The 17,658-nt window shown below is 39.3% G+C and overlaps 1 protein-coding gene across 1 annotated transcript in view; it reads right to left on the reverse strand.

The window, feature by feature from the left end:
* Nucleotides 1-17,658, reverse strand: part of LOC142759528 (lipoma-preferred partner homolog) — a 206,891-nt gene that overhangs the window by 156,407 nt on the left and 32,826 nt on the right. Inside the window, exons 2-3 of the mRNA XM_075861791.1 lie at nt 4,353-4,462; nt 2,115-2,237 (exon numbers count right to left, since the gene is read on the reverse strand). Coding sequence (XP_075717906.1) covers nt 2,115-2,237; nt 4,353-4,462 — 233 coding nt within the window. The remainder of the gene's footprint in view (nt 1-2,114; nt 2,238-4,352; nt 4,463-17,658) is intronic.

Consider the following 17,658-nt stretch of genomic DNA (forward strand, 5'->3'; position numbering starts at 1 on the left):
ACATTTCTAAATTAACCCTTTTTTGCTGGCATATACTAGACAGAAGCTGTATAGAGACGTGATCAAGCTAAGAGCTAGCACTGTGCCGCATTCATAATATCAGCAGTTTTTGATATAAGGACATATTAGGTATAAAAATAACCGGAGAAGAATGAAGCAATATGAATAGCTTGCAGCAGAAGCAGAGTATGGCTTGCCTTCACACTATAAAATACGTCAATAATGGCTGGACGCTCTACCACATTGCATACTGTGTCCTATTAACAGACAGACTTGTTTACTGGCTAGGAATCCACATGACTTACCATTACAAGGCCGGAGTAGTAATGTGTGTAACATTGTTAGCAACCACGTAACACATGAACATAGCCATAAGAGACACGATTATATTAAATCAGTTTATTATATTTTGACTGCAGTCTACAAACGTTGATATTTTATTTAGTAACCATTTCCCCTTCCCGATTACAGAGATGAGATTGCCGAACCTTATTGCATACAAAGTTTGTGGCATCGATACATTTCACAAGAGTTTTGACATGTCAACTAACTTGTTCAAAAGTAATATAAACTATGTACAATGATTCCCCAGATGGACAGTTTGTCTTTGCAAAGCCTCCTAGCTTTTTAATTACTGGGACCCACACCTATGTGAAAAACGGTGTTCCCCTAATCACCATCCAACCTGATCAACGCATATCCAGATGGAGAATGAATGGAGAGATGGCGGCGCATGTAAGTGCCCGACTATTTAGGTAACTCCCATAGAAGTGAGTGGGGAGAGCCAAAGGTGGAAACTGAACCGAAGTTATTTATGGCATAAATGTTTGAGGTAGAAATCCCCATTTTAAAAAGGTATTTTAACGCTTATTTTATTACATAATTGCGCTTCTTTCTTAAAATAAGGGGCTTTCCAATAGTTAATCAAAATGTTCCTTCTAGCCCCCGTTTTCAAATTCCCATGGCTTCCCAAGTAATGTGATCTCCAGCGTGATGTCACATGACTGCATTGTCCTGCAGCGCTAAAGCTATTAGATTGTGGCGATGTCATAATGGTCACCCACATTGCTTACGTGCAAGCATTTTATGTAAACGTGGTCTTCTTAATCAATTCCCTTATTTTTAAGAAGTAATAAAAAGTAACAAAATCCGTACACCCAAGAGACCCATTCAAGGGCCAAACTCTTGCTATAATGTCGCTAAATCCTACATCTCATTCTTTGGGACAAACTGAGCTATTAATATAAGGCTACGTGCACATATTGCAGAATTTGATGTGGAAAATCTGCAATAAAACCGCAAACAAATGCTGGTAAATATGCACTTAATATTGCATTTTTAGGTGCAAATTTTTAATTTTTATGCAGAAACAGTTGCAGATTTTATTGTTAATGTTTATTGTTTTTTTTATAAACTTGTCAGATACATTTCTGAAACGCAGGATAAATTCACAATGCGGATTTTAAAATCTACACCGAATTTACATGTGGAAAAACTATGCAAAGTGTAGATGACATTACTCGAAATCTTATTTAGCTATTAAACAAATAAAAATCACACGCTTGTGCTGAAATTAAAGGGGAATGAAAAGGGGAGGTATGCCTCTTAAAAAAAACGTGCTGCATCTTTCAGCCGGCTGTGCACCACAATTGTGGTGCAACGACCATAGTCATGCAAACATCCATTTCTCCCAATTGGCACATGCCTCTACCTTGCTACGTCCCACATAGTCAAATCTACGCCAGCTAGTAGCTGGCGTTTACTCCCACTATAATTTTCTGGTGTAAATGTGTCAGACCGCTGTGGCCCTGCCTCTTTCCATAAAGGGGGCAAGGGCGACGTTGAAAAGCCAAAAGAAGCAATTTGCAACTTTCGGGCCCTTTCTACGCCACAAAACTGGCATAAAAAAGGTTGATAAATTCCTCCCCAAGTCTTCAATACACAAAACTCTAAATATTCATGTAGTATTTTAGTCTTATTTTAAAGCACCAGAAGAAACATTTGCTCTCTCTGGGTCCTCTTTGCTTTATTGCCCTGCTAGCACTAAAAGCTATACACAATAAGGCAAAAATTACAACAAAAAAAGCACAAATTGTGCTTTCCCATGACTGTACCTGACTTGTCCGTGGTTTGTATGGAGAACTGCTTTCCAAATCAGCCAAGATACTGGTCAATGAGTCAATCTCTGCATCTAGACTTGAGCGTCGTTCTTCTAGCGTTTTACCACTGGTGTTTATCTGTGAAATAGGCAGTACATACATTTATTACAAACTACTTGACGGCCACTAGTGAGGCTAAGAAGAAAACGTTTGGGAAGTTCTGTTGTATACAGCTGATAATGTATTCAATTTTAAGCTATAAAAGATGAAAAATATGTAATGCACAACAACAACGCAGACTCTCCATAATATTCCTGAGCTAAAAATTGCGATTTAAATTAACAAAGCAATGAAGATTAAATTTTTCCTGTGAGTTGACAGGAGTAAATTAATATCACTAAGCAAATTATTTATCCAAAATAAAAAGTCGTTATCAACCATTTGCGCCTAGTCAATTGTCAAATTGCTCTTCAAAAAAAATTTAAATTGGTATTTTATTACAATTTTCAAACAGAAGTCTCGCACAGAGTCCAGAATACAGGTACAATACATGATATGAGAAACATTGAGAGAATACCGCGTGATAAATAATTGAAACTAAAAATAAAATGACAAATGTAGAAAAAGGGCAAGTTAGGGTAGAAAAGTCTTGTAAATGTCCTAATTTGGGGAAACCTGAAGTTACTATCAAGGCCTAAAATACATGCTTTACATTATTACCCAAATCACTTAGAGTGAGGAACTGTAATACATTTTTTATGGGGTTCGGAGGTATTCGGCTACCCGTTAAAGCAGAAAACCTAGTCATGGACTAGGACTGTGTAATATAGGCTGCCTGGCACAAACCCCCGACCAAGGCAATATCTGCCCACCATATTTGCATACTCTTAATAAAAACATACAAATATCTGTGTATGCATCTCTATTTTGACTTTAATAATTTGCTGCAACGTGATCACACAACAAAAGCCATTGAAAAAGTCAATTTAAAGTTGATTGAGATTGTGTATTTAATGCGTTAATAGTCAAGATAAAGATGTCTGCGTACGTATGTACGTGCATATGTATGTAAGTACAGGCAGAGGGATTTCGAAGTATGGGTATATTTGCTACAACACTCATTTATTATGAAACTAAGTGCAGTGCCATACATTTATTATTTGAAGTAGCTTGTTAAATCTTGACTACTGCAGGACAATCACGTAATTCTCCAAATAATGCTTCGTTCACATCTGCGTTGGGGTCCCGTTCTGACGTTCCGTTGGAGGTTTCAGTCAGAACGGGACCCTGAGCAGACACAAACTGACACCGACGGAAACCAGAAGTTTCCGTTTCCATCACCATTGATTTCAATGGTGACGGAAGCCTTAGTAATACAAAATTTTGTTTTCAAGTGTTGCAAAAAAGCGCATGTTAGTACAAACCACATGTTTTAAGAGATTCCTATAAACTACAAGGAGTTCCTAGAAATATGCAATTTTTTACTTTCGATTTTTTTAAAAACGCAGAAACATTGCAACAAATTTAGATTGATCAGTTTTAAAAAATTCCTGAAAAATGTGCGGTTTCTAAATGTAAAACGTAAATATAATGAGTATATTTATAAAACATTTAGGAAACCTCTAGATGAAGGAAAATGCAAAGACTGACTCCAGCCTTAAAAAGGGGATGTCTCGCAATGACTACCCCTGTTCATATGCCTTATTAGGGTATATAGAAGTCATAGAGGGGGTTCCTCCACTTGGTACTCCCCCCTATGAGCCGTAACAGGAAGCCGCTCTATAAGGATGCCTCCGGCTTTGGCAGACTCAGCCCATCCATGCATTAATCTAGTTGACTGTTCATTGAAATAGCCAGCACGTAATGCTACATTATGGAACGTCACGGCTTCTACTGATAACCGCTAATTACTGCTCAAAACTTATTAGGACTCAGCGGAGTCAAATCTAAGTGTGTAAGCAGCCACATTGGACAAGGGCTAGCAGTTTATTATTATGCCTCTTATGTCCGTCCGTTCAAGACAATTATATATTAGCCAAAGTGGCTTAACCTGCTCTGGATGGATCCAGAACTGCTGTGATATACGCAGACAGCCATCCGATTTTAATGTCATATTTTATCAATCTAAATAGGGATTTCCAGTTCCAGATTTAAGTTTTGCCATGGATCCGTAATTTTAGACGTGAAATTTTGGGCTGTAATATGAATGCTAAATGCCAGTATACGGCCTCCTATTCTTTCCTAAAATTTTACCTGAACATTGAACATTGCGTCGTCAGGAGCAGGAGGAGGGGGAGGAAAGTTCCCAAGGCCAGCACTCATCTGTTCCAAAGGAGGAGGAGGGGGAGGTGGTGGGAAATCCCCTGCAGATGAAGAAAGACAATACATTGTTATACAGCAAATATCTTTTATGATAAAAATATAGCAGGTTTACAGTCTTGTAATCTATTCCAGATATAAGCACAGAGAAAAGCAGACAATAGAACACACTTCAAGGTATCAAGTCCAACGAAAATCCTCAAATTTATACTTCCAAATTGACATACTTTGAGAAAAATGGCTGCACACCTCACATCACACAACTACGGAGTGAGAACAGTTGTTGGCAGTTAGCGGATACTGTAACATTTATGAAATGCTTAGAATGAGGTAACCACAACTGTGCAATATAAGCTGCATATATGTAACTGGCTATGATGAATAGGCTAAACCTCCGTGTGGGACAGATCGACTGAAATTTATTATTTCTGGATGGAGTTTGTGTACAGTGCTAAAGAATATATTGGCCTTATCGAAGGAAATCGATTATAACACGGTGTGCCATCACTTACATCCCTCGGTCTTATAAGAATTCTCCTCTGTATATTTTCACCAGTCACTTTTGAAGGGCCTTAATATTTTGATACCGATGGGCAAGAACCTCCCAGTGTCATGGTTTAGTTTCTATCCACAAGTTCCTTTGGATTAAAGAATATTTCCAATTGATTACATTCACATTGCCTATTCCGTATGACAGGCGGGTCCAGAACATTTATCACGCCTATAAAAGTAGGGGATGTTTGAATGTGGTACCTCACAACCCTGAATTTTAGGACCACAAATGGGATCCATGTATACTTTAGTAGGCAACTTCTTTTGAACATCAGAGGGAACTAAAAACTTAAATGGAACAAAAATGATGAGGTCCACTAATGATGTGATAAAACGGCCTAAAATTGTATGAGATGGTCTTCACTTGAGGTACATCTTTGTTACCACATATGAATATAATAAAAATATCAAAATAAACAGAGGCAATTCAGCCTAATAAGAGCATACTTCCATGCTACAAGAGAAATTATACTTTATGGACTTTCCAGTTCTCGGAGTCAATAACCATATAATGAAGGTTAAGAGGATGGTGCAGACTTCTGTATTCATATAGTATAGTTTGGCCTCTCGTCCTCACAAAATGCAGAATAATTTGTTCTGGTTGACAAGCGAAGCAGTAAAGAGAAAGTCTCAGCATATTTGGGGAAGTTCCCAAGATACGCTTGCTAGAAACCGTATGAAGCTACCCATTTTTAAATAACTGTAGATATTTTGACAAATGAGTTTACTGTATATGTAAATTGTCGTGAGAACCATAAAAGCAAACATCATAACTACCAAACCTAAATCAATATAAATGCCGGTACAATGACCCCTTTCTTTAGCTTAAGACATGTCAGACTTAACTTTCCACTGACAACATTTTTTTTTTTTACAAACTTGTTATTCTGGAATGCTGTAGCTACTCAGACTGTTTCCCAACACTGACTAATGGAATAACCTGAATATCGTTTTTATTATATTTGTCAATGCCAATTTTAAGTAACTTTACCACCCAAAACATTGTTTAAAAAAAAAGAAAAAAAAAAAAGAGACTATCCAAGTTCCCAAAGAGGTTAAATCATTAAAGTGTCCACTTTTGTAAACTTCCACCAAGCTCCACAATGACAACCAAAAATCATCAGGTCATCCCACATAATTGCACCCATCTAAAAAGTGAAGAACCACAACAAGCTGGCTGTCTCCGATACCAACAGGGGTGATAATCTTAAGTTCATATCGATTGCATCTTGCTGGACTAAACTAAATGTATAAGCCAAACCAAAAATGAAATGGAAAAAAACACTACATGTTGACACCAGTAATCTGAGCTATCCATAAAGTGACATGCCAGTTATGAAAAAATCCAAAATGGTAGAAGGTCAACTGAAGTGTATAAAGTCCAAATGAATATTCAGCCGGCAAGGTCAAATAAAGTGAAGAAAAGGCTAGATATTAACTAGTAAGAGTTTCAACTAGAACTCCCCAAATGTACAGTAAATCATGGTAATAATTTACCTGCATCCACAGAACTACTGACCAATAAAACCATTCCTGTTAAATACAATCATTTTTGTTGTCTCCATCAAAGACCTTCTAAGGTTACACACCCCGTCACTATCTCTTCATAAAACTGAGGCTTTAAAGGACTTCTGTAGGGATCGAAAAGTATTAGCAGTGTACTCTCTGCGGTATGTGAGTACACTAGACGAATACACATTCCAGTCCCCCGTCGCACGGATTATGAGATTTTAATAGATTTTTACAGCACTGGTGGAGGACACGACTTGTCATGTGACTGGCCCCGCTGTACTCTATCTAAATCAATGTAGCAGTAGTATATTGATTACAAAGAGAACAGTGGGGGAATAAAAATCTATTAAAATCTCATAATCCGTGCGATGGGGGACCGTAACGTATATTAGCGAGTGTATTCACATACTGCAGTGAGTACACTGCCAATACTTTTCGGTCCCCACATAACCCCTTTTAAGCCTATTCGAACCCGGGAGCATTCTCATTTTCACAGAAGCAGATTTAATTTATTTTATTGGGAACGCCAAAGTCATAAAAGGTTTTATATCAAGCAAAAATAATGCCGATCGCCCCATGCCAGTTGAAATATTGCGTTTATAGATTTATTCTACAAGGAAAGGTCACCAACTGTTTAAGCCTTAAACAGTTTTAATCATCCCAAAATTCTCAGAGCAGGATGGAAAAAGGAAGCTCAGAACAAACAGCAGCAGGAACTCTAATTAAAAAGGACCAATTCAACTAATTTTATTTGGGATTAATTATTCAGGATTCGCTGTTTGACACACGAGGAATAGCAATTAGTAATTTCACTGATGTGAGAATAGTTGGAGGCGTAATCAGTTAAAATGAATGAGTGCTCACAAGGTGAGGTGATGAATTATCTCCTCACAACTTGCAAGCAAGAAAGGCTGAAGACCCACAGACCCGCTTCATGGATCAGGATGTGATCCTCTTAATGGTTAATATTTTTCTGAAGTCAGCAGAAAATGCAAGGCTAGCTCTACGGAGTAGTCTCCCCAAATCAACACTCCTCATTTGACACCAACTCCCTCCTCAAAGTTGTTGAATAACAGGATCTCATTTGCCAAACCATTCCCAGATGAATCTTCTTTCCAGTGGTCGATGCAAAACGTAACATTCAGTTCTAAAAATATATAGCGGTGTATTTTAAGATTCAACTACTTTCTCTCACTTGCAAAACAGATTCTGGCAAACATAAGTTGGCTCCCACTAGTAAAACCATAGGGCAAATATGCATGTTTGTGCTGATGTTGAATTCAGTGCCACGGGGTGATATACTGGTCACTGTGAATGTTTGCTTCCAACCAAGTAAATACTTGACTGAGCTCCCGCATCTTCATGTTTAGTACATGTTTGCCGTCTGTCGGTCTCCTGGAGTTGGAGAGGGAAAAACAGAGAAGTGCACCAAATCATAGGCTACTCCGCTAAAATTATCTTAAATGCCTTGAAGTGGTAACCAAAACCTGAAAGACGCAGAAGGAAGCGGGGAGCTACTGTTCGAATGGATCAAAGAATAGCCAAAATGGTGAAGGCTCAGCCAGTGATCACCTCCAGAAACAACCAGAAGACTATTAAGTGAAGCCAAGTTACCAGCAAGAACTCCCCGCAAAGTCTCCGTTGTTGGAAAAAAGACATGTCCTAAATAGGTTAAAATTTGCCAAGGAACACATTGACTGGCCCAAAAAACAGCGCAACTTTTTGTGGACTGATGAAAGCAAAATTGTTCTTTTTGGGTCCAGTGGCCGCAGACAGTACGTCAGACAACCACCAAATTCAAGTCGCAGTACACTGTAAAGACAGTAAGGCATGTCGATGCAAAAATCATGATATGGGGATGTTTCTCATGCCATGGTGTTGGGCCTATTCATCGCATACTAGACACCAATTTGAATATATAAAAATACTTGAGATCATGTTGCCCCATAATGGTAATGGAGTGGCCAGTCCTATCCCCTGACCTCAAACCCATTGAGAACTTTTGGGGTGAAATAGAAAATGCAGTTTATGAGGCAAATACCAAAAATGCAGAAGAACTGGATTGTCGTCCAATCTTTCTGGACTGGAATATCTATTCAGAGGTGCCAGAAGTTGGTCGACTCCAAGCAACACAGATGTCGAGCAGTTCTCAGAAAATGTTTATGCCACCAAATATTAGTTCAGTAAAGTAAAATCTGAAAACCGCCTAATATTCCTTTTTCTTTACTTTCTGTAAAGGATTAACACAAACTGGATAAATGTTGTTATTGTTTTGATTTGGAATTGATAGTGTAGTATTTCTAGTGCATTTGCATTTAGGCAAATAAAAGTTATTATGATACTGCACTTTATGTGCTTTTTTTAAACTCACTTTTTTCTTTTAACACTGCTGTATATATGTCTGAATGCTCACCAGATGATGCAGATAATGCCACCATAGCTCAGTAGTAGTTATTTTTCATTTTCATTATGTTTAGCTCTGTGCAGCATTGTTGTTTTTATTTTGATGTGGATTTCTGTGAGCTGAACTGCAAAATAAAGGACTGCAGTTCCCATGATTCCTCTTTCCTCTCTCAGACATTGCCTATATTTACAGCTGCCTGCATGCCCCTCCATTATGTGTAAGGTAATGCTGTAATTACTCACGGTCTGCTACTGGAAACCGCTCTGCACTATCTGATGCCCAGCATGTGAAACACCATCCGTCCAGAGACAGAGGGAGGGAGAGAGCAAAGAGCAGTGATAAGAGGCATGTGATGTGTTACGACCTGTTCAACAGAGGTGGAAAGAACCACGTGTTCAGTTCTCCAAACATCACACAAGCAGAAGAAAAAACAAAACAGGAGCATGGTCACCTGGCGGCATGCTAGACTGGTTTACAGAGACATTTTAGCTACAGACAATACATAATTATTATTATTATTTAATTAAAGCGCCAATAACTCCAGGGAGCTGTACATACAAACAAAGGGTTTAATTACATGACACAATAAAAAGTATAATATATATGAGCTTATTTAACCCTTTCATTACCAAGTGTCATTGATGCACCTGTCCAGGTCAAATTTTCCATTTCTGATATGCACGTCTTTAACCCCTACCCGCACGAGTAAGTAACTGTACGTCGTTGCGGGAGGTAACTTCCCGCACGAGGACGTACAATTACTCAGTTTTTTCCGGTGCACACTGTCGGCGACAGTGTGCACCGGGAACTGGGAGGTCAGCTGTCGCAGACAGCTGACACTCCACTTTTGCCGCTGATTTCGGCGAATTAACTCCTTAAATTTGGCGATCGGTTGCAATCGCCGAATTTTAAGGGTTTCTAGCATATCGGCAGACCCCGGTCCGAAAACGCGGCGTTTGCCGATAGTATGGCAAACTGAAGCCAAACAATGGCTTCCGGGTCTGCCATGGACGGAAGCCCATCAGGACCAACCTTCGGCTGGTCCTGATAGGTTTCCTGTCAGAGTGACAGAAAGTCACTGTCGTTCCCGATGCACACTGTCGGCGACAAGGTGTGCATCGGGAACTGGGAGATCAGCTGTCCCAGACAGCTGACACTCCAGTGTTGCCAATCAGCGGCTCATCGCCGCTGATTTCGGCAATTAACCCGATAAATGTGCTGCTCGATTGCGATCACCACATTTAGGAGGTTTGTAGGACATCAGCAGCCCCCATGCAATTGTGGGGGCTGCTGATGCTTGTGATGGCATCCAGAGGCCAGGCAACGGCCTCCGGGTTTGCCATGTATGGAAGCCTATGAGGATCAGTATCTGGCTGGTCCTCATAGACTAACTATCAGAGTGACTGTGACGTCAAACTGACCGTTGGAATACGTTACACTACCTAGGTAGTGTAATGTATACTAGCAGCAATCAGAGCTGCAGGTAAAAAAAAGAAAGTGTAAAAAGTTAAAAAAAGTTAATAGAAATGTTTTATAAAAGTGTAAAAATAAAAGTTTTTGTTTTCCTATAATAAGTCATTTATTATAGGGAAAAAATGAAAACGTTAAATAAAAAAAGCACACATTTGGTATCACCGTGTTCGTAACGTCCCAAACTATGAAACTATAATGTTATTTTTTCCGCACGGTGAACGCCGCAAACAAAATAAACAGAAAACTCTATCATCGCTATTTTTTGGTCACCACCCCTCCGAAGATATAGAAAAAAAAGTGATCAAAAAGTTGCATTTACCCCAAAATAGTACCAATAAAAACTACAACCCGTCCCGCAAAAAACAAGACCTCCCACAGTAATTTTGACGAAAAAATAAAGTTACGGCTCAGAATAGGGTGTCGCAGAAAATAAATTTTATAGAAAACGTAATTTTATTGTGCAAACGCTGCAAAAGTTACAAAATAATAATACACATATGGTATCGCCGTAATCGTACCGACCGGCAGAATAAAGTAAAACGTAATTTATTGCTCACGGTGAAAGCTGTAAGAAATAAAGAATTTAAAGCACCAAAATAGCTTTTTTTGGTCACCTTCGCTCTAAAAGATCCTGTGGGGTCAAAATGTACACTATACCACTAGAAAAATTCCTTGAGGGTGTAGTTTCCAAAATAGGGTCACTTTTGGGGGGTTTCCACTGTTTTGGTCCCTCCGGGGTGTTGCAAACCCGACATGGCACTGAAAACCAATCCAGCAAAATCTGAACTCCAAAATCCAAAAGGCGCTCCTTCCCTCCTGAGCCCTGCTGTGGGTCCAAACAACAGTTTATGACCACATATGGGGTATTGCCGTAATCGGGAGAAATTGCTTTACAAATGTTGGGGTGGTTTTTCTCCTTTATTCCTTGTAAAAATGAAAAAAATCTATGTTTGCAATGAAAAAAAAAAAGGTGATTTTCATCTTCACAAACTAATTCTGCAAAAAAACCATGGGGTCAAAATGCTAACTATACCCCTAGAAAAAATGCCTTGAGGGGTGTGGTTTCCAAAATGGGGTCACTTTTGGGGGGGTTTCGACTGTTTAGGTACCACAAGACCTTCAAACCTGACATGGTGCCTAAAATATATTCCTAAAAAAAGAAGGCCCCAAAATCCACTAGGTGCTCCTTTGCTTCTGAGGCCGGTGTTTCAGTCCATTAGGACACTAGGGCCACATGTGGGATATTTCTAAAATCTTCAGAATCTGGGCAATAAATATTGAGTTGTGTTTCTCTGGTAAAACCTTCTGTGTTAGATTTTTTTTTATGGCAAATGAATTTCGGCAAAAAAAATGAAAATTTGTAAATTTCACCTCTACTTTGCCTTAATTCCTGTTAAACGCCTAAAGGGTTAAAATACTTTCTGAATGTGGTTTTGAATACCTTGAGGGGTGCAGTTTTCAAAATGGGGTGATTTATGGGGACTTTCTAATATAGAAGGCCCTCAAAACCACTTCAGAACTGAACTGGTCCCTGAAAAAATGGTCTATTGAAATTTTCTTGAAAATATGAGAAATTGCTGCTAAAGTTCTAAGCCTTGTAACATCCTAGAAAAATAAAAGGACGTGAAAAGAAATGATGCAAACATAAAGTAGACATATGGGGGATGTTAACTAGTAACTATTTTGTGTGGTATTACTATCTGTTTTACAAGCAAATACATTTAAATTTAGAAAAATGCTAATTTTTGACAATTTTAGTTAAAATTTGACGTTTTTCACAAATAAATATTGAATTTATCGACCACATTTTTTCACTAACAAAGTACAATATGTCACTAGAAAAAAATCTCAGAATCGCTTGGATAGGCAAAAGCATTCCGGAGTTACCACCACAAAGTGACAAGTCAGATTTGCAAAAATCATCAGCGTCCACAAGGCCAAAACAGGCTATGTCCTAAGGGGGTTATCTTTGCAACCACTTTTAATTTAACTTAGTTAAATTAATTCCATGTATTTTATTTTTATTATAAGCAGACAAGATCACTAAAAACCATGAAAAAAACATCTTTGTAATTTTTTTTTATACATTGTTGCAGATCTGTAACAATTAGACTTCTGTCCCTCAGCCTGGATGGCTGTGAGGGGAGAGTGAAGAAGGCTATAAGGCTGTATTTGCACAACAGTGAAAAAAAACTGATCAAATGTCAATTTTTTATGGTCATATTGCATCAGTGTGTCTCAAAAGTTTCAACTATCTTTCGGCCATCTGACCGTTTTTAACCGCCGTTTGTCATCAGTTCATCACAGACGAATGAAATTCATCAGTTTGTTTTTTGTCCCAACCCCCCAAAAACTCCAAAGTTACCATGTAGATACTGCCATATTGCCCACTGTAGAAAATGACAGTACCCACTGTAGATAGTGCCCACATATAAAGTGCCAGTGCCCACACAGAGGGCGCCACACACCGTGCCCATGTAGATAGCGCTACAATGTACCCTGTAGATAATGCTCATATAGTGCCAAAGTGCCCTTGTAGATAGCGCCACTAAAGTTCCCTCTAGGAGCGGAATACACTCCTAGAGGGAGCTTCAGTGTCACTAGCTACGTGAAGGATGTGGCGCCATCTACAGGGGGGGTGTATTTCAGCATCTCAAAGCCCCCAACTTTGCGGTCCATATATGGGCTTTCACAAGACAGGGGTCCCTGACCAAAGCGCTTGCGATGCTCTGGCTGGGGACTCCACTTGGGAGAGTAGGCAGACCGGAAAGTACAGCACTGCACACATGAAAGCCTGTTTCACGCTGCCAAAGTTTATATACGTGACAACTGCACGGGGCATCGGCAGTTGGAACGTCTATAGTCGTATGGCTGACGTGAAGGGGTTAATGACAGGCTGGTACAGAAGGAGAGAGGAGGTATTACAATCTAAATTATTAACTGACTAGTCTTATCGCAGCATTTGCACAGAATTTGTAAAGCAGACAAGTACCCATCATAAATGCAAAAAAAGACAAGGTAGGTATGTAAACTTGCATTAGGTGACTACCTAAATGGACTCACTCCCAACAGAAAATATTCAGACACGTGAAAAACAGGATGTCAGCGATTTAATATGTTGTAGCCTAATATTATTACACAATGTTATTCCTTGGAGTTTATGATGGAAACCTGGAACGCACAAAACTAAAAGCATTCGCAGGAAGAGAAAAGTAACAGCACGTCTTGCTATTTAACAGAGCATCAATCATAATAAAACGTTCTTTAGCTACTGTATAAAACTAAAAAAAAGTGTGGAAAATCTTATTAAAAAAAATCTTAAATTCTGCAAAGTGTATACGTAATTACATAAAAAAAATTGCAGACATTAAAAGTTTCTCTGTTTTTACAGCACTCCTGTAAACAAATTTACTAAAGCAAGCACAAGCTACCTCATGTTTAAAAACTAGTGTAGATAAAAAGTGGAGCAACTGTTTATAGCAACCAATTTAACCCCTTCTAGATATTTTAAGGAACGTCTGTCATAGGCGGGAAGGGTATGGAGCGGGCTCACGGGCTTAGCCAGCTCCATACTTAGTGGGTGTCAGCTGTATGTCACAGCCGACACCTCACTGCAACCATCGTCAATAACTCGGATACTGGCCGCTTAACCACTTAGATGTCAGTCAATAGCAGCCGTGGCATCTAAGCTAAAATGTGGGGGGTAGCCAGAGGCAGGGCTGAATACAAGCTGGTAAAAAAAACAAAAAACAATATACTGTAATGCATAAAGATTGCTTGTTCAAATGAAAAAAGTAAACAAAAGTAAACAAACAGTTACAATTTATATATATCACACATGTAGACCAAAAATATATTTAAAAAAAAACAAAACACAAAAACAACACTCATTTTACAAAAGTAATAAAAAAAACAAAGAAAAACATAGGCATCGCCAAATCCGTAACAGTTTGAACTATTACAATTTAATATTTATCCCGCACAAAAAACATCATGAAAAAAGAAAAAAAATATTTAAAGAATGCCAGAATTGTTTTTTTTTTGTCACCTTGCCTCCCACAAAAAAATGGAATAAAAAGTTATTAAAAAGTTGCATGTCCCACAAAAATTTTTACCAATAAAAGCTACAGCTTTATCCCGCAAACAAGCCCTTACACAGCTGGTATCGGGAAAAAAAACTTTACGGGTCTCAGGACATAGCGATGCAAAACAATATTTTATTTAGCAATTAGCTTTTTCTTCATAAAAGAAGTAAAACCTTAAAAAAAACAAAAACAAAAAAAAAAAAAAACACAGAACCCATGAACCAAACCCCGACGAAGATGTGAACGAAGTCTTACAAAGCTTCTTTACTTTACTTGTACTACAGATTTATGGAAAGTTGTTTAAAGTCGGCAGTACACTTTAATACTGGCTGCGATGGAAAGGTGTCACAACACAGTACATGCAACTTGCTGCTTTAGGAGCCGTGTAGTCACAGACTGGTCAGAGTAGGCATTCTGACATATTCTCTGCCGAAAACACCTGCAATGGGCACGTTCGCATCAGAAATTGACCATAAAGCAATAGAAGAAGGTGCCGTGGTTTGATGAATCAACTTTTCTTTTACATCACGTGGACGGCTGGGTGCGTGTGTATCCCTTTCCTTGGGAAGAGATGGCACCAGGATGAACTATGGGACAAAAGGCTAGCCGGCATAGACAGTGTAATGCTCTGGGCAAACGTTCTGCTGAAAAACCTTGGGTCCTGGCAGTCATGTGGATGTTACTTTGACCCGTACCACCTATATAAAACATTGTTGCAGACCAAGTATACCCCTTAATAACAACGGAACACCGTAATGGCAGAGGTCTTTTTTAGCAGTATAACACGCCCTGCCACACTGCAAAAAATTCTCAAGGACTGGTTTGAGAAATATGACAAAGAGCTCAAGGTTTTGACTTGGCCTGCATGTTTTCCAGATCTCAATCCAATCGAGCATCTTTGGATGTGTTGGAAAAACAAGTCCGATCAATGGCCCCACCTTGCAATTTACAGGATTTAAAGAGGCTCGGTCACCAGATTATTATCTCCTACATAATCTGATCGGCGCTGTAATGTAGCAGTGGTTTTTATTTTGAAAAACTATAATTTTTGAGCAAGTTAGGCCAATTTTAGATTTATGCTAATTCATTTCTTAGAAGACAACTGGGCGTGTTTTTACTTTTTACCAATGTTTTTACCAACTGGGCGTTGTACAGAGAAGTATATGACACTGACCAATCAGCGTCATACACTTCTCATTGTTCCAGCCCTGCGTCTTTCACTGCACAGTGTAATTGTTACAGTGCGACAATCTAAAATTGCTCAAAACTTGCTAAAAAATGATAGTTTAAAAAACAAAACAAAAAAACACTTCTCTACATTACTGCAATGATCAGATTATGTAGGAGATAGGGCACTTATAATCTAGTGACAGGGCCTCTTTAAAGGATCTGCTGTTAACTTCTTGGTGCGAGATACCACAGGACATTTTCGGAGGTCTTGTGGGGTCCATGCCTTATGGGTCAGAGTGGCTTTGGCAGCACAAGGGGGACCTACACATTATAAGCAGGTGGTTTAAATGTTATTGCTAAACAGTGTATGTGCTAGTAACACCATCTCGATCATTGCGTAAAAGCTTTCCATATTACACAGGAACATTTCTCTAGACCAGGGGTCCTCAACTGGTGCACAATGGTCTGAACCTGGATAACGGACGCCAGTTGTCCAGACCAGTGGTGTCACCGGGCGACTGCCACATTCAATTGTATCTGCATCATCAGAACGCAGATACAACTGAATACTATAGAAGAGCAGGGAACCATCAGCTCCCTGCTCTGCTGTTCACTAGGCTATAGTAAACATTAGGCCTGCAGCCTATAAGACGCTGGGACTGGAACCCTGAACAGGCCGGTGTGATGACATCACTGCATCGCACTGGCCTACGCAAGGGTCCTGTCTCATAAGCTTCAGGTCCAACGTAGCTGAGAAGGCTTGTTGGAGTTCCATTAGCTGTGGGAACGGGGCTAGGTGAGTACAATTTTTTTTTATTTGTTTGGGGGGCACCATCTGCAAGGGGAACTGTCAGACACTATCTCTAAGGGGCGTTGTCTAACTATCTAAAAGGGGGATGTGTGTGGCAGCTATGTGCAAAGGGCACTATCTACAGGGAGAACTGTGTGGTACCCTCTAGAAGGGACCCTGTGGCAGATGAGCCTCGGATTTCTGCCGCAGATCTACGGTTTGGAATGGCCTATGGCAAATCCAACCTGTAAGAATATAGCCTTACTGTTGGTGTTCAGCTCGGGACCTTCACCTGAAGGCCGACCCAGGTGAATGGACCTTCACTAAAAACAGTTGAGTACCACTGCTCTCGACTGATACAAGGCAAAAAAGTTGGTAAACATCAACCATCATAGATCATAGGATGTTCTCTTCACTGGAGCTATGGGACATTATTGTTAACAGTGTCTCTTCCAAAAAGTGTTTTTTGAGCTCTTTTTAGATATTTCTGACTCAAGAGCAGACAAAGCAGGCCAAGTTTATTCAAGTATATCTATGCACAGTTGTTTTAGCTAATGAATGGTTCCTATATGTTCCTCGCTACACAGAGGATTGCTGCATTTCGTTAGCTCTGCTTGCATGAGGCTAAATGCTGATCAAGTTCTGGTCTCCCACAGGCATATGCAGGAAAGATTTTTAATACAAAAGTCATATCAAGTAAACAATTACTACCATGGTGGTACATTACGCTTCATAGCAACCACACAGCTCAGAGCTGCAGAGAAGATAATCAGAAATGTTTCCTAAAGGGTAACCTCAACATTTATTTCTTTTTAAACTACAACTGAAGGAATTTGAGAAATGTCCATACTAGAGGAATTAATAACTGCTTTAGATGTCATTAAAGCTTGATGAAAAAGAACACTTGATTATTTTTAAAAGTGGTGTCTAATATAGAAAACAGCTATTCCTTACCAGCAACAACTGCATGAACAGCCATATTCCCCTGATGTCGGGGGCGCATTGCTATTGCATCAAAAACAAATTGCATTGTTTTTATGGATTGCAGCTCCCAATTTTCACTAGTGCACATTTATGACACATCTGACATGCCATAAATGTGAGATCAGTGAAGGTCCTTCTGCTGGGAATCCCATCAGTCTAAAGAAGGCGGGTTTCGGACCCTATTTTCTATGAAAAAGCTACTAAATTAAAATGAATGGAAACGCAAAGAATAGTGGAATGCTTAACCACGGAGCTTCACTTTAATGTTAC

This window comes from Rhinoderma darwinii, chromosome 4, assembly GCF_050947455.1.
Source record: "Rhinoderma darwinii isolate aRhiDar2 chromosome 4, aRhiDar2.hap1, whole genome shotgun sequence".
In the NCBI taxonomy this organism is placed as follows: domain Eukaryota; kingdom Metazoa; phylum Chordata; class Amphibia; order Anura; family Rhinodermatidae; genus Rhinoderma; species Rhinoderma darwinii.